At 44.0% G+C, this 17,908-nt stretch overlaps 1 protein-coding gene across 4 annotated transcripts in view; it reads right to left on the reverse strand.

The window, feature by feature from the left end:
* Positions 1-184: 184 nt before the first annotated feature.
* The window catches only part of chd1l (chromodomain helicase DNA binding protein 1-like), a 23,754-nt gene continuing 6,030 nt past the window's right edge, over positions 185-17,908 (reverse strand). The window contains exons 12-26 of one of the 4 annotated variants that reach the window (XM_034530709.1): positions 17,104-17,214; positions 15,632-15,746; positions 13,812-13,965; positions 13,516-13,726; positions 12,690-12,835; positions 11,675-11,838; positions 6,706-6,905; positions 5,996-6,094; positions 5,845-5,915; positions 5,042-5,156; positions 3,659-3,767; positions 1,562-1,608; positions 1,354-1,528; positions 796-877; positions 185-676 (exon numbers count right to left, since the gene is read on the reverse strand). In XM_034530709.1, the coding sequence (XP_034386600.1) occupies positions 560-676; positions 796-877; positions 1,354-1,528; positions 1,562-1,608; positions 3,659-3,767; positions 5,042-5,156; positions 5,845-5,915; positions 5,996-6,094; positions 6,706-6,905; positions 11,675-11,838; positions 12,690-12,835; positions 13,516-13,726; positions 13,812-13,965; positions 15,632-15,746; positions 17,104-17,214 (1,916 nt within the window). In that variant the 3' untranslated portion in view covers positions 185-559. Of the gene's footprint in view, positions 677-795; positions 878-1,353; positions 1,609-3,658; positions 3,906-5,041; positions 5,157-5,844; positions 5,916-5,995; positions 6,095-6,705; positions 6,906-11,674; positions 11,839-12,689; positions 12,836-13,515; positions 13,727-13,811; positions 13,966-15,631; positions 15,747-17,103; positions 17,215-17,908 lie in introns of those variants that run through there. The other 3 variants (XM_034530708.1, XM_034530710.1, XM_034530711.1) reach the window with 3 other exon arrangements.

Genomic DNA, 17,908 nt, shown 5'->3' on the forward strand with positions numbered 1-17,908 from the left:
CCCCCTCTGTGTTATTGTCTGTTTTATTTCTTTAATTGAGGAAAAAAAGTATTTGTGTGTGTAAAGAAACAACAAAATAAAATACTTTTGGATTACGTCATTGAATTAAAAAAAATGGAGATCAACAAATATTTTTTCAAATTATTACTTTTAATGCAAATAAAATGATCTTTGCAAATTCAGCTTTTACAGTTTTTCACGAGTTAATTGGTTATCATAATTTTTCAATCATTTTAAAAAAACTTCAATTTTGGAAAACACGTAAAATAAAAAATTTAATCCTTGACAAACTGTCATTTGTATTTCAGTATATGTCATGTAATTCAGTCTGATTACAGTTAATATAGTTTTTAGATATATATATATATAGTTAGTTAATAAATCATGATTACGTCGTTACGTTTGTCCACAACATGAAAGTCAAAACATTAAAATCTGCTGAAATAAACTTTAAAAACAAAGACGAGCGAACACAATGAATTCAAACTGAAGTTCAAAGCAGCGTTTGTGTTTCCGGAGCCTCTTGAATCCATTCGGGCCGACGCGGTGAGAAGCGTCGTCACGGCAACAGGAACGGCGCCGCGCCGACCGTCCTCTGCCGGGAGAAGCAGGACTCCAGCCAGGCCGGGGGAACCGGGACGGCCCGGGGGAACCGAGCCAGCAGGGCCCGGAGCTCCTGGTTCACACAGGGGTCATTCAGATGCATTAAAGTACGGTAAACAATAACACAAACAATAACACGACATCGCGTCGTCACACTGCTGAACATCTTGGACTTCCTTCCGTGACGCTCACCTGTGATTGGACGCTGCTCTCCACCTCCGCCACGACGTGCGTGACCTCCGGACTCATGACGTCGTCCTCGTCTCCGTCATACGTGCAGCGCCGCTAAGGACATCACGACATGGACTAATGCACATTATTATTATTAATAATATAATAATATAATATAATAATAATAATAATAACTATATTTAAAAAAAGAAGAAAAAAAAAGAAGAGTATAATTAAAACTAATGGATCAAAAGAACAAATAATATAAAATATATTAAAAAATAAGCACAATAAGTAAAAAGACGTGATTTAACCGTAAGGAGGTTTTCCTCTGTCGTCATAGTTACTGTCACGTGACAGTTGCTCTGAATCAATCATGTCGTCATAGCTTCTGTTTTTAATGTTTTTTACACAATCTGATTAAAGTAAACATATTTGTTTGTGGAGATTTTAAACGAGACCCGTAGAATAAACGGAGGCGTTCGTGACGCGTTCAAAGACCGTCGTGAAGATGAAAGTCCCACGATAGCAGCGGTATTTACATGTTGTAGTTTGTCCGACTGAGGACTAAAAGGATATGTGACGAGGTATCGGCCGAGCCGCTTCCTGTCCGACGCCGCCAGGTTGAAGAAGAACACACGGACTCCTCCCATGAAGGAGGGGAGTTGCGAGGGGGGAGGAGCCTCGTCCTCAGTCGGCGCGTTCGAGGAGGACGTCGGGGACAAAGGAGGAGGAGCCGAGGAGGACGTCGGGGACAAAGGAGGAGGAGCCGAGGAGGACGTCGGGGTCAAAGGAGGAGGAGCCGAGTTCTTGGCCGCTCTGTTGTGGTAATAACTGTCCGTCAAAGTTCAGGGAAATGAGCTCTCAGGGGGAATCATTCACGAAGAGGAACGTTCTCACTTTGCACACAAGATAATAATTCAGACTCAAACCGCTTATTATTATTATTATTATTATTTGCAATCTGCGTAGCCACGCCCCCAAGGTGAAGTTTTAAAAAAGGTAAAAAACCCGGGACCTCTAGCTGAGGGATCCGGACCCTCTAGCTGATGGATCCGGACCCGGGCCCTCTAGCTGAGGGATCCGGACCCGGGGCCTCTAGCTGAGGGATCCGGACCCGGGGCCTCTAGCTGTGGGATCCGAACCCGGGGCCTCTAGCTGAGGGATCCGGACCCGGGGCCTCTAGATGAGGGATCCGGACCCGGGCCCTCTAGCTGAGGGATCCGGACCCGGGCCCTCTAGCTGTGGGATCCGGACCCGGGGCCTCTAGCTGAGGGATCCGGACCCGGGCCCTCTAGCTGATGGATCGGACCCGGGCCCTCTAGCTGATGGATCCGGACCCGGGCCCTCTAGCTGAGGGACCCGGGGCCTCTAGCTGAGGGATCCGGACCCTCTCGCTGAGGGACCCGGGCCCTCTAGCTGAGGGACCCGGGGCCTCTAGCTGATGGATCCAGACCCGGGCCCTCTAGCTGAGGGACCCGGGCCCTCTAGCTGAGGGATCCGGACCCGGGCCCTCTAGCTGAGGGACCCGGGCCCTCTAGCTGAGGGATCCGGGGCCTCTAGCTGAGGGACCCGGGCCCTCTAGCTGAGGGACCCGGGGCCTCTAGCTGAGGGATCCGGACCCGGGCCCTCTAGCTGAGGGACCCGGGGCCTCTAGCTGAGGGATCCGGACCCGGGCCCTCTAGCTGAGGGACCCGGGCCCTCTAGCTGAGGGACCCGGGGCCTCTAGCTGATGGATCCGGACCCGGGCCCTCTAGCTGAGGGACCCGGGCCCTCTAGCTGAGGGATCCGGACCCGGGCCCTCTAGCTGAGGGACCCGGGCCCTCTAGCTGAGGGACCCGGGCCCTCTAGCTGAGGGACCCGGGGCCTCTAGCTGATGGATCCGGACCCTCTAGCTGAGGGACCCGGGGCCTCTAGCTGAGGGACCCGGGGCCTCTAGCTGAGGGACCCGGGGCCTCTAGCTGATGGATCCGGACCCTCTAGCTGAGGGACCCGGGGCCTCTAGCTGAGGGACCCGGGCCCTCTAGCTGAGGGACCCGGGGCCTCTAGCTGATGGATCCGGACCCTCTAGCTGAGGGACCCGGGGCCTCTAGCTGAGGGACCCGGGCCCTCTAGCTGAGGGACCCGGGGCCTCTAGCTGATGGATCCGGACCCTCTAGCTGAGGGATCCGGGGCCTCTAGCTGAGGGACCCGGGCCCTCTAGCTGAGGGACCCGGGGCCTCTAGCTGAGGGATCCGGACCCGGGCCCTCTAGCTGAGGGACCCGGGGCCTCTAGCTGAGGGATCCGGACCCGGGCCCTCTAGCTGAGGGACCCGGGCCCTCTAGCTGAGGGACCCGGGGCCTCTAGCTGATGGATCCGGACCCGGGCCCTCTAGCTGAGGGACCCGGGCCCTCTAGCTGAGGGATCCGGACCCGGGCCCTCTAGCTGAGGGACCCGGGCCCTCTAGCTGAGGGACCCGGGCCCTCTAGCTGAGGGACCCGGGGCCTCTAGCTGATGGATCCGGACCCTCTAGCTGAGGGACCCGGGGCCTCTAGCTGAGGGACCCGGGGCCTCTAGCTGAGGGACCCGGGGCCTCTAGCTGATGGATCCGGACCCTCTAGCTGAGGGACCCGGGGCCTCTAGCTGAGGGACCCGGGCCCTCTAGCTGAGGGACCCGGGGCCTCTAGCTGATGGATCCGGACCCTCTAGCTGAGGGACCCGGGGCCTCTAGCTGAGGGACCCGGGCCCTCTAGCTGAGGGACCCGGGGCCTCTAGCTGATGGATCCGGACCCTCTAGCTGAGGGACCCGGGGCCTCTAGCTGAGGGACCCGGGGCCTCTAGCTGAGGCGATGGTGCTAACCAATAAAATATTTGATATATTTGCTGAAAACGTCCCAAAGATACACGAACGTGGCGACGCCTCTGGACGCCAGGTGCTTCCTGATGAGCCGCTCCGTGCCGTACCAGTTGAAGCCTCGGGTGGCGTGGCCGATGCGAGGAAGATGGACGCTCGCTTTGTAGAGCGTACAACAACAACATGATCAACAACAACATCAACGACGCAGATGAGTCACAAATGGTTACGCAACAATGAGAGCAGAACAAAGACAGACATTTCTGCTCCAGGTGTGTTGGCTCGTAAAGAATAACCCTTAAGGGAAATAACACACACACACACACACAGACACACACACACACACACACACACACACACACACACACACACACGGATCTCGTCAGTCCAGTCTAACCATCAGCCCCTCCTTCTCCTTCTCAATGATCAGAGGGTGCTGCTCCTTCTCAGAGTCTCTGTGCTCTCTCTCATCCAGGTTTACATGGATCCTGGTCCTATCTGGACCCTGGTCCTGGTCCTATCTGGACCCTGGTTCTATCTGGACCCTGATCCTGCCCGACACCTACATTATTATTAGTTGCATTGCTTTTAGTATTGCCAGAACCATGACTGCTTTTATTATTCTACTACATCCACTGCAACTTCTTCATGTTACTCTCACTATATGAATCATTAAGTTATAAACACTGAATGTAACTGTTATGATGTTCATTCTGGTCACATGACATCTATTGTTCTTCTAGTCACATGACATCTATTGTTCTTCTAGTCACATGACATCTATTGTACTTCTGGTCACATGACATCTATTGTTCTTCTAGTCACATGACATCTATTGTACTTCTGGTCACATGACATCTATTGTTCTTCTGGTCACATGACATCTGTTGTACTTCTGGTCACATGACATCTGTTGTACTTCTAGTCACATGACATCTGTTGTACTTCTGGTCACATGACATCTATTGTACTTCTGGTCACATGACATCTATTGTACTTCTGGTCACATGACATCTGTTGTACTTCTAGTCACATGACATCTGTTGTACTTCTGGTCACATGACATCTATTGTACTTCTGGTCACATGACATCTATTGTACTTCTAGTCACATGACATCTGTTGTACTTCTAGTCACATGACATCTATTGTACTTCTAGTCACATGACATCTGTTGTACTTCTAGTCACATGACATCTATTGTACTTCTAGTCACATGACATCTATTGTACTTCTGTCCATCCTCTATCAGGATGGACAGAAGCTTTCTGCCCTTTGTCTCCCCTTAAGGGCGTTTTGGGGATTTGTTGCTGTTCTGATGTGAGGTCAAAGGTCAGAGGAGGTTGTATGTGTACATATTGAGGAGAGTATGTTATTGTTATTATGGGCTCTACAAAAGAAACTGAATGGACTTGTTGTCTGGACGTCTCGTACCTTTGTGTCTTTTGGCCGCGGCGTGGATCTTCTTCAGGCCGTCGTCCAGAGCGCTCAGAAGAATCCCGGACAGCTTGTTGGCTTCGTCTCTCCGCTGGGCGACGATCAAGGCCAGCTGAGGGAAAACAAAGACCGCTTCAGGCATTATTTTGTATTTAAATAATAAGTCTATAACAAACTGTGTATAAGGTTAAAGATATTATAAAAGGCAAACATGTAAGAACTCTTTTTCTTTGTTCAATATTATCGATTTCTTTTGATTTTATCTCAATTTAATGTCAATTGTCCGACATAAATCACAAACTTTAAGAAAGGGGACATTGTTGTTTTCTAACTTGTTTTTAAAATCTGACATCAGATTTATGAATATTGTTGCTAATCATTAAAAATATCTGACTGTGAAATTGTTTTAAGAAAATTCCCCTAATATTTAATATAAAAAGAATACTTACATTTTCGTGTCTGTATGTTTTTATTTTCATAAAAAACAACAGTTTAAACAAAGTCTGAAAATTAATTCACATTTGTTGGTTGTTGACTGATTTTTAAAGATTTAACTTTAAAATGGGGAATAATATTAATGTGTAGTTTCGTTATAGCAGTTAAAGTGGTACTGCGCAAAAAATAAAAATAAAATGTTTTGATTGTGAAAAAGTAGCATTTAGTGTAGTAGAAATAACTAAATGTTTGTGTTGATTTTAATGTTTAGAAATAAAAGATTTTACCTCGTAAAAAAGTGTAAAACAATATAAATATCTCATTATAAGGCAGGTTTCTGTTTGGCACAGTTCAACAGAACCTACTTGATCCCGGCCGTCTAATCTGGACTGTTTGTCATCGATGGGGAGGAGCAGCACGTTTCCAACGTCCAAATCTGAAACCGATAAAAAGGTTCCCACTTTAGATCTGTTAGAGGAGAAGAAGGCGTTGTTGCGCAATCGCAGTAAATCCAACCTTTCATCTTGCCGGCCAACTCGTACTTGTGCCGCGGTTCATCGGACCTCAACTCCAGCGCCGTGAACAGGCCTCCTCGACCCCACCGGCCCGAGTCGTCTGCACACAAACACCACGACTAAACATCCCGAAGCACGCGAGGAGCCACCGTGCTTTTATGAATGAGATGAGCAAACGAAAAGCAACAGAAGCTAGAAATATACAAAAGATAAAGCACAAATATTCATAGACGACATTGAAATAACTCTCACCGTAATGAAAAACACTATGAAGTTTGTTCCTGAGTAATCATTCTGGTATTTTAACTTTTTATCACAGCTTAATTAATCCTCATATTATTTGTTGTCCACACATGTAGTAGACTTGTGATTAATATGAACAACACACAGAACTTCTGTCTTCCGGATTGTGTTCTTTGAATCAATATACAATCTACATCTTCATTATTGTTATTCAAAAACCATCCGACTTGTAAACATAAACTTCTATGTGAAATTGTACATTTCTATAAGTTTTTGTTTTTAAGTTTTTATAATTTTTGTGCTCGGGGACACCACCACTTTAGTCCACCGGGGGCGCCAGAATCAACACTGAACAAATGCTCCTCACGGCAACTATTACATTCCGTCACATTGATTATTTTTTTATATTTTTACAAATAAATAATTAAAAGTATAAATACTGCTGCTATGTCTCTCTTGGTTTCGTACCAACACAGTGGACGATGATGGCGTCTCCCTGAGCGGCGTGAGGGTGAGTCACATCCCCCAGGACGTAGTGGATGGCCGAGCTGTCAGAGTCTGTGGAGCACACGCTGCTGTCATCCTCCTCATCCTCTTCTTCCTCTTCTTCACTGTCCGCCGGCGGCAGACAACGTGACCTGTAGCCACACGACTCCCACCACGCCATTCTGCATGAGGAGAGAACAGTGGGTGTCAATTCAGTTTATTTTGTACAGCCCAAAATCACAAACTCCCCTCAGAGGGCTTTACAGTCTGTACACATACGACATCCTTGACCTTTGACCTCACATCGAATCAGGAACAACTCCCAACCAGTGCAGAGCAGCTAATACAGGAGTCATGTGATCTCTTTTCTTAGTTTTTGTGAGTACACGAGCTGCAGCATTCTGGATCAACTGGAGGGACTTAAGAGACTTATTAGAGCAGCCTGATAATAATGAGTTGCAGTAATCTAGTCTGGAAGTAACAAACGCGTGAACCAGCTTTTCTGCATCTTTTTGAGACAAGATGTGCCGGATTTATGAAATGTTACGTAGATGAAAAAATGCAATCCTTGAGATTTGCTTAACGTGGGAGTTAAAGGACAAGTCTCGGTCAAAGATAACTAGAGATTCTTTACAGTGGTGTTGGATGCCAGGGCAATGCCATCTACAGAAACCACATCACCAGATAATTGATCTCTGAGGTGTTCAGGGCCAGTAAAATAACTTCAGTTTTGTCTGAGTTTAACATCAGGAAGTTGCAGGTCATCCATGTTTTTATGTCTTTAAGACATTCTTGAATTTTAGCGAGCTGGTTGGTCTCCTCTGGTTTGATCCATAGATATAATTGAGTATCGTCTGCATAGCAATGAAAGTTTATGGAGTGTTTCCTGATAATATTGCCCAAAGGAAGCATATATAAGGTAAATAAAATTGGTCCAAGCACAGAACCTTGTGGAACTCCGTGATTAACGTTGGTGGTCATTGAGGTTTCATCGTTTACAAATACAAACTGAGATCGATCTGATAAATAGGATTTAAACCAACTTAGTGCGGTACCTGAAATGCCAATCGACTGATCCAGTCTCTGTAATAGGATGTCATGATCAATGGTGTCGAACGCAGCACTAAGGTCTAACAAGACCAGTACGGAGATGAGTCCTTTATCAGCACTAAGGTCTAACAAGACCAGTACGGAGATGAGTCCTTTATCAGCACTAAGGTCTAACAAGACCAGTACAGAGATGAGTCCTTTATCAGCACTAAGGTCTAACAAGACCAGTACGGAGATGAGTCCTTTATCAGCACTAAGGTCTAACAAGACCAGTACGGAGATGAGTCCTTTATCAGCACTAAGGTCTAACAAGACCAGTACAGAGATGAGTCCTTTATCAGCACTAAGGTCTAACAAGACCAGTACAGAGATGAGTCCTTTATCAGCACTAAGGTCTAACAAGACCAGTACGGAGATGAGTCCTTTATCAGCACTAAGGTCTAATAATACCAGTACGGAGATGAGTCCTTTATCAGCACTAAGGTCTAACAAGACCAGTACGGAGATGAGTCCTTTATCAGCACTAAGGTCTAATAATACCAGTACGGAGATGAGTCCTTTATCAGCACTAAGGTCTAACAAGACCAGTACGGAGATGAGTCCTTTATCAGCACTAAGGTCTAACAAGACCAGTACGGAGATGAGTCCTTTATCAGCACTAAGGTCTAACAAGACCAGTACGGAGATGAGTCCTTTATCAGCACTAAGGTCTAACAAGACCAGTACAGAGATGAGTCCTTTATCAGCACTAAGGTCTAATAATACCAGTACAGAGATGAGTCCTTTATCAGCACTAAGGTCTAACAAGACCAGTACAGAGATGAGTCCTTTATCAGCACTAAGGTCTAATAATACCAGTACGGAGATGAGTCCTTTATCAGCACTAAGGTCTAACAAGACCAGTACGGAGATGAGTCCTTTATCAGCACTAAGGTCTAACAAGACCAGTACAGAGATGAGTCCTTTATCAGCACTAAGGTCTAACAAGACCAGTACAGAGATGAGTCCCTTAATCAGCACTAAGGTCTAACAAGAGCAGTACAGAGATGAGTCCTTTATCAGCACTAAGGTCTAACAAGACCAGTACAGAGATGAGTCCCTTATCAGCACTAAGGTCTAACAAGACCAGTACAGAGATGAGTCCTTTATCAGCACTAAGGTCTAACAAGACCAGTACGGAGATGAGTCCTTTATCAGCACTAAGGTCTAATAATACCAGTACGGAGATGAGTCCTTTATCAGCACTAAGGTCTAACAAGACCAGTACGGAGATGAGTCCTTTATCAGCACTAAGGTCTAATAATACCAGTACGGAGATGAGTCCTTTATCAGCACTAAGGTCTAACAAGACCAGTACGGAGATGAGTCCTTTATCAGCACTAAGGTCTAACAAGACCAGTACGGAGATGAGTCCTTTATCAGCACTAAGGTCTAACAAGACCAGTACGGAGATGAGTCCTTTATCAGCACTAAGGTCTAACAAGACCAGTACAGAGATGAGTCCTTTATCAGCACTAAGGTCTAATAATACCAGTACAGAGATGAGTCCTTTATCAGCACTAAGGTCTAACAAGACCAGTACAGAGATGAGTCCTTTATCAGCACTAAGGTCTAATAATACCAGTACGGAGATGAGTCCTTTATCAGCACTAAGGTCTAACAAGACCAGTACGGAGATGAGTCCTTTATCAGCACTAAGGTCTAACAAGACCAGTACAGAGATGAGTCCTTTATCAGCACTAAGGTCTAACAAGACCAGTACAGAGATGAGTCCCTTAATCAGCACTAAGGTCTAACAAGAGCAGTACAGAGATGAGTCCTTTATCAGCACTAAGGTCTAACAAGACCAGTACAGAGATGAGTCCCTTATCAGCACTAAGGTCTAACAAGACCAGTACAGAGATGAGTCCTTTATCAGCACTAAGGTCTAACAAGACCAGTACAGAGATGAGTCCTTTATCAGCACTAAGGTCTAACAAGACCAGTACAGAGATGAGTCCTTTATCAGCACTAAGGTCTAACAAGACCAGTACGGAGATGAGTCCTTTATCAGCACTAAGGTCTAACAAGACCAGTACAGAGATGAGTCCTTTATCAGCACTAAGGTCTAATAATACCAGTACGGAGATGAGTCCTTTATCAGCACTAAGGTCTAACAAGACCAGTACAGAGATGAGTCCTTTATCAGCACTAAGGTCTAATAAGACCAGCACAGAGATGAGTCCTTTATCAGCACTAAGGTCTAACAAGACCAGTACAGAGATGAGTCCTTTATCAGCACTAAGGTCTAACAAGACCAGCACAGAGATGAGTCCTTTATCAGCACTAAGGTTTAACAAGACCAGCACAGAGAGGAGTCCTTTATCAGCACTAAGGTCTAATAAGACCAGCACAGAGATGAGTCCTTTATCAGCACTAAGGTCTAATAAGACCAGTACAGAGATGAGTCCTGTATCAGCACTGAGGTCTAACAAGACCAGTACGGAGATGAGTCCTTTATCAGCACTAAGGTCTAATAATACCAGTACAGAGGTGAGTCCTTTATCAGCACTGAGGTCTAACAAGACCAGTACGGAGATGAGTCCTTTATCAGTACTAAGGTCTAACAAGACCAGTACAGAGATGAGTCCCTTATCAGCACTAAGGTCTAACAAGACCAGTACAGAGATGAGTCCTTTATCAGCACTAAGGTCTAACAAGACCATTACAGAGATGAGTCCTTTATCAGCACTAAGGTCTAACAAGACCAGTACGGAGATGAGTCCTTTATCAGCACTAAGGTCTAATAAGACCAGTACAGAGATGAGTCCTGTATCAGCACTAAGGTCTAACAAGACAGTACAGAGATGAGTCCTTTATCAGCACTAAGGTCTAACAAGACCAGTACAGAGATGAGTCCTTTATCTGCACTAAGGTCTAACAAGACCACTACAGAGATGAGTCCTTTATCAGCACTAAGGTCTAACAAGACCAGTACGGAGATGAGTCCTTTATCAGTACTAAGGTCTAACAAGACCAGTACAGAGATGAGTCCCTTATCAGCACTAAGGTCTAACAAGACCAGTACAGAGATGAGTCCTTTATCAGCACTAAGGTCTAACAAGACCACTACAGAGATGAGTCCTTTATCAGCACTAAGGTCTAACAAGACCAGTACGGAGATGAGTCCTTTATCAGCACTAAGGTTTAACAAGACCAGTACAGAGATGAGTCCTTTATCAGCACTAAGGTCTAACAAGACCAGTACAGAGATGAGTCCTTTATCAGCACTAAGGTCTAACAAGACCAGTACAGAGGTGAGTCCTTTATCAGCATTAAGGTCTAACAAGACCAGTACAGAGGTGAGTCCTACTTTCTCAAGGATCTTAGAGAGGAAGGGAAGGTTAGAGATCGGTCTGTAGTTAGCCAACACCTCTGGATTAAGAGTGGTCTTCTTCAGGAGAGGTTTAATTACAGCTACTTTGAAGGAATGTGGTACATGGCCTGTTAGCAAAGACACATTAACAATATCCAGCAGAGAGGTGCCAATTAAAGGCAACACGTCTTTAAGCAGCCTCGTTGGGATGGGGTCTAAGAGACAGGTAGACGGTTTAGAAGTAGAAACCGTTGAGGACAATTGGTCTAGGTTAATGGGAGAAAAGCTATCCAAATATACACCAGGGCATACAGCCGTTTCCAAGGCCACTCCTCTTGATGACAGATCGGCAGTAGTTGAGGGCAGGAGATCATCAATCTAGACTCTAATAGTTAAAATCTTTTCATTGAAGAAGTTCATGAAGTCATTACTACTGAGGTCTATAGGAATACACGGCTCCACAGAGCTGTGACTCTCTGTCTGGCTACAGTGCTAAAGACAACCCTGGGGTTGTTCAAAAACATATATGATTTGAGAAATATTTACTTTTTCTTGTGTTTCTGCTCTTGTTGCTTCTTCTTCGTATCCTCCTGAAGTTTGGCTCTCTTAACTGCAGCCTCCTCCCGTCTCTGGCTTCTGAGCTCCAGCTCCGCCTCCGTAAGAGGTTTCCTCTTCCTCGTTGGCATCCCGAGGGCGACCGACGGAGAGACCTGGGAACAAACAGTCCGTCTATAAGAAGTAGATGTAGACATTTTGAAGCCTTGAGTTTGGCGATTTTGCCGTCACCATCCTTTTTTTTTTGCAACCAGTAACAACAAGCAACAAATCACCTCCTGGTGGTCAGGAGAGAGAATGCAGCTTTAACACATGAAGCATAGACTTCTATACAACCAGAGGAGTCGCCCCCTGGTGGTCAGGAGAGAGAATGCAGCTTTAACACATGAAGCATAGACTTCTATACAACCAGAGGAGTCGCCCCCTGGTGGTCAGGAGAAAGAATGCAGCTTTTACACATGAAGCATAGACTTCTATACAACCAGAGGAGTCGCCCCTTGGTGGTCAGGAGAAAGAATGCAGCTTTTACACATGAAGCATAGACTTCTATACAACCAGAGGAGTCGCCCCCTGGTGGTCAGGAGAGAGAATGCAGCTTTAACACATGAAGCATAGACTTCTATACAACCAGAGGAGTCGCCCCCTGGTGGTCAGGAGAGAGAATGCAGCTTTAACACATGAAGCATAGACTTCTATACAACCAGAGGAGTCGCCCCCTGGTGGTCAGGAGAGAGAATGCAGCTTTAACACATGAAGCATAGACTTCTATACAACCAGAGGAGTCCCCCCAGTTTCATGAATGGAGTCTGCAGAGAGAACAGCTTCAGTTCCCCTCAGAGAAGATATTATAGATATAGACTTCATCATTACTGAGAGCTTCTTTTAGGAGGCTAGAATATATATATATATATATATATATATATATATATATATATATATGATGCAGTGATATTGTGTCCGTGGTGTGTTTTAAATAAAGTCACGAGTGAGCGAGACAGAAACGTACTCCAGCGTTGTGCCTCAGAGCTCGTCGTCCTCCTGCATCTCTCTGGAACTCGGCCAGCTGCTCCTCCAGCAGACGGTCGAAGGTCTTCTGGTCTCCAGCGCTCGGGTCGCGACTGTAGTCTCTTCCCTCAAAGTAGTACATGTGGTCTGCAGGACACACCAATACTAATTATTGATCATTGATTATCCATATTAAGAGATACAGATCCACAGATGACATAGACAGGTAGCCACCTACCTATCTACCCTCCAGTTAATAAGCTAAGCTAAGCTAACTATAACAGGCTAACACACAGACAGGTAGCCACCTACCTATCTACCCTCCAGTTAATAAGCTAAGCTAACTATAACAGGCTAACACACAGACAGGTAGCCACCTACCTAAAAGATATTAGAGATGAATTATGAGATGTTTAACTTCCTATGCTCATTATTACACTAAGAACGATTAAATGTGTTTCAATTGATATAAATACAATCTTTTATTTCCTTATAATTTGAATAGTGTTTTAATGAAGAAGAAAACAATATAAATGACTGTAACAAAGGGATCTGTGGCACAAAAAGAAGCGTGATCAGAGACCCGTGATACGATCTGAACCGTGTTTTTATGATCCGCTAACTTCTACTGGTACTTGGAAAAGATAATATCAACCCGACAGAGGAAACCTGTGGTGCATTGTCACGATTGCAACGGTTGAGAACCCAAAAGTAAGCGTGAGATTTTTCACATGCCGGCACAACCCGTTTAACCACGAGCTCCTAGTGTTCAAACGGTTCAATGTTCTGCACACACGAGCACGAGAAATTTAAAAGATAGCACATACTCTGCCCGTCGGATTCAGAGACGCTCTCCTCCTCCTCCCCCTCTTCTTCCTCCCCCTCCTCCTCCTCCTCCTCTCTGAGCGAGCTGCAGTCGTCCTCCACCCAGTGGCCGTCCTGCGAGGAACCGAGGATCTTCTCCAGCTTCACATCCGTCACAGAGCTCTCCGACGACGACAGAAGCTTATCGACCCCGAACTTCAGGATCTCGCTGAGCTGCAGACATCAAATAGAGGAGATGACGTTAATTGTGTTGTTGTTGTTGTTGTTGTTGTTGTTGCATGAGAGTTGCAAAGGAAACCTTGAGTCCCGCAGCGGCGGACTGCGCTCGGTCCAGCAGAGAGAAGCGTCCTTCTTCGATCACCGTGTCGGTGAGCTGCAGCTTGGACGCGGCTCGAGAGAACATGATCTCCTCCACGGTGTCTCGGGCCAGGAGGCGGATCACCTTCACGGGCCTGCACGAGAGGGGAGAGCCCAGGAAGAACCAGGGGTTCTCCGGATGTTCAGTCACCATGTACATGTACATTCGCCAGGTGAAAGGTTCATGCAGCATCCTTAAAGAGACAGTTCACCTCTAAATAAATGATACATAAGGCTTTTTTAATGTTTGTTGGTTTTTTTATGTTTCTTTTACTTTTTAATCCTATTTCTTTTCTGAAGTTTGTGTAACATAACATACAATGACTCAAGAGACAGTTCACCTCAAAATAAAGACTTTTTAATATAATATACTTTGGATTTTTATGTTTTTGTAATGTTTTTACATACTTTTTATTAAGTTTTTGCAACATACTGTCCTATAATTAGCAACAGTTCAGCTCAAAATAGAAACTTATAACTATACATCAGACTTTTTTAATGTTATTTTAAATATGTTATACTTTGGATTTTTATGTTTTTTTAATGTGTTTTTTTTAACACATTATACTATTACTTTTTATGAAGTATTTGCAACATACTGTACTATAATTAACGAGACAGTTCACCTAAAAATAAAAGCGTATAACTATACATAATGATTTTTAATGTTTGTCTTTTCAAATATACTAGGATTTTCTTTTGCAACATAAAAAATGACTTTTACAAGTTTTTTGTCGACATACTTCACTTTGTATTTTTTTATGTATTAATTTTACTATAAAATAATTTATTTAGAATTTGAACACCTACTTTCATTCACATGTGTTCTGTGAATGAGTTTTTAAATGATCAAGTAAACGTTGTAGATCAATTCAGTTTATTTCGTAGAGCCCAAAATCACGAACTCCCCTCAGAGGGCTTTACATACGACATCCCTGACCTTTGACCTCACACCGGATCAGGAACAACCCTTCAGGCAGCTCATTCGTGTGCCTTCACGTCTCATCGTCACTTTTCTGTGGAATTTAAAGGCTCCAACTCCGTTTACGCAACTCAGTGAACATGTGAAGAGTTCATGCAGCATCCTTAAAGAGACAGTACACCCAAAGTAAAAACGTCTAACTATACTATACGTAAGACTTTTTAATGGTTTTTTTCAATAGATTTTTATAGATATTTTTACATTCTATACTATTTTTTTGTTATGATTTTTCTTTTTTATCTTTATATATATTTTTCAACATGCTATCCTACGACTTTTAAAATATTTTTGATGACAAACTGATATATACATTTTTTTTACACAGTACACTATGAATATACTATGATAAATGTATTATGTAAATAATAATAATAATAAACCAGGCTGAACGTCCTCTTTGCTTCCACCGGTAACCCCGTGTTTAACGTCAACACGCTATGAATTGTGGGGGATTCTTTCAGGCAAAGTCTGCAGAAATGTAAATGGAAGAGTTCATGAAAGGCTCAGTGGTCAAGTTGCATTGTGGGTAATGTAGGCACAAGGTTTAGATGAGGTGTGAGAGTTCATTGAATTAAAAAGTTCAGGTATCGAGTAAAACTGTCCGTCGTGAGGACGACATTTAAAGTCGAACTACGGATTAAGCTGATGACATCATCAGCTGCTCCAGAGGTGAAGAGGACCAGAAACAACCGTCTCAGGAAACTGACATTTACACTTGAAGTCGCTTTAACAAACAGAACCTGACAGCCTGCTAGGAACACATCGGTCACATGGCTCACCTGTTCTGACCAATCCGGTGGCAGCGTGCAGCCGCCTGCAGGTCGTTCTGAGGGTTGAAGTCGCTGTCCATGAAGATGACGGTGTCAGCAGCTGTGAGGTTCAGGCCGACGCCCCCTACAAAGACAACACAACTTAATATTGACATACTTATTGACGCATAGCAAGCATTCTACACACAACCCATCAACCCTTTAAAGAAGTTGTTCTGACGTCCTTAGAGGACAAACGGATGAAAAATAAATAAATAAGTATATATATTCACATATTTTTCCATAGAATTTTTATCAGTCCTGATCATTCATATTCAGAACTTTAACCCTTTGAAAATATATAGATTTTTTGTACATAATGTATGTAAACATAAACACTGGTTTGTATAGAAAAAATGAATTACATTGAACACTGCACAAGGAGAATAACATGTATTATCTCCATAATACAGTATTAATGCCCCTAGTGGACACCAGGAGAATAACATGTATTATCTCCATAATACAGCATTGATGCCCCTAGTGGACACCAGGAGAACAACATGTATTATCTCCATAATACAGCATTGATGCCCCTAGTGGACATCAGGAGAACAACATGTATTATCTCCATAATACAGTATTAATGCCCCTAGTGGACACCAGGAGAACAACATGTATAATCTCCATAATACAGCATTGATGCCCCTAGTGGACACCAGGAGAATAACATGTATTATCTCCATAATACAGCATTGATGCCCCTAGTGGACACCAGGAGAATAACATGTATTATCTCCATAATACAGCATTGATGCCCCTAGTGGACACCAGGAGAATAACATGTATTATCTCCATAATACAGCATTGATGCCCCTAGTGGACACCAGGAGAACAACATGTATTATCTCCATAATACAGTATTGATGCCCCTAGTGGACACCAGGAGAACAACATGTATTATCTCCATAATACAGCATTGATGCCCCTAGTGGACACCAGGAGTATAACATGTATTATCTCCATAATACAGCATTGATGCCCCTAGTGGACACCAGGAGAATAACATGTATTATCTCTATAATACAGTATTAATGCCCCTAGTGGACACCAGGAGAACAACATGTAGTATCTCTATAATAGAGTTAATGCCCCTAGTGGACACCAGGAGAATAACATGTATTATCTCCATAATACAGCATTGATGCCCCTAGTGGACACCAGGAGAACAACATGTATTATCTCCATAATACATCAGTGATGCCCCTAGTGGACACTAGGAGAATAACATGTATTATCTCTATAATACAGTATTAATGCCCCTAGTGGACACCAGGAGAACAACATGTATTATCTCCATAATACAGCATTGATGCCCCTAGTGGACACCAGGAGAATAACATGTATTATCTCGATAATACATCAGTGATGCCCCTAGTGGACACCAAGAGAATAGCATGCATTCGTTTCCTGTTCGTAGTCCTTAATGGTTCTTCAGTCACCTGCTTTAGTGCTCAGAAGAAAGACAAAGATATCTTTGCTGCTGAAGTTCTTCACTGCTAGATTTCTTTCTTCCCCTCGGACGGACCCGTCCAGACGCTCATAGCTGTATCCTGAAGAGAAAAGGTCTACTTCAGGGCTTTTTTGTGAAAAGAAATTTAAAAACCATTAGTTTAATTTTTGGTGTTAGTGAGGAGATAAAAGAAACATAATTATCATTAGAGGTGTAACGGACCGTTAATTACCCTGATCCGTACTGACCCCCCTTCAGAGTTAAACATCACAGAGTGAATAAAGTTTTCTCCTCCAGTATCCAGGAGATCATGTGATCAGTAGATCATGATATTCCTCTGGTCTCTGATCATGTGACTTTGTAAACAACCAATCAGTGTTTAGACCAACAGGAGAAGAGCTAGTAACGTTAGCTAGTAACGTTAGCAGCACCGCTAATGGAGAACCAGAGGAGGTTCACTTCAGTTACATTATGATGTGTTCAGGCTCTGCTCAGTGAAAATTAGTACTAGCTGAAGGTAAATGATAACGTGCATCATTAAAGTAAAAACAAAGTAAAAGTAAAACATTTAGTATTTTCGATGGTTTACAGACTTCAGAGCATTGCAACTAATTTTGGGACGATGACGACAAATGAATATTCTGGATCCTTCTAGACCAGCTAATCAAACAAAGAGATCTGTTAATATCGCTCATCAATGATCAATAATTGGTATCAGGAGCAAAAGAAAATGATATCAAGGATCTATAAAAGTTATATTTGCTTTATTTTTTGTTTTTGTGCAGATCCGAACT

The sequence above is a fragment of the Cyclopterus lumpus genome, chromosome 4, assembly GCF_009769545.1.
Source record: "Cyclopterus lumpus isolate fCycLum1 chromosome 4, fCycLum1.pri, whole genome shotgun sequence".
NCBI lineage: Eukaryota > Metazoa > Chordata > Actinopteri > Perciformes > Cyclopteridae > Cyclopterus > Cyclopterus lumpus.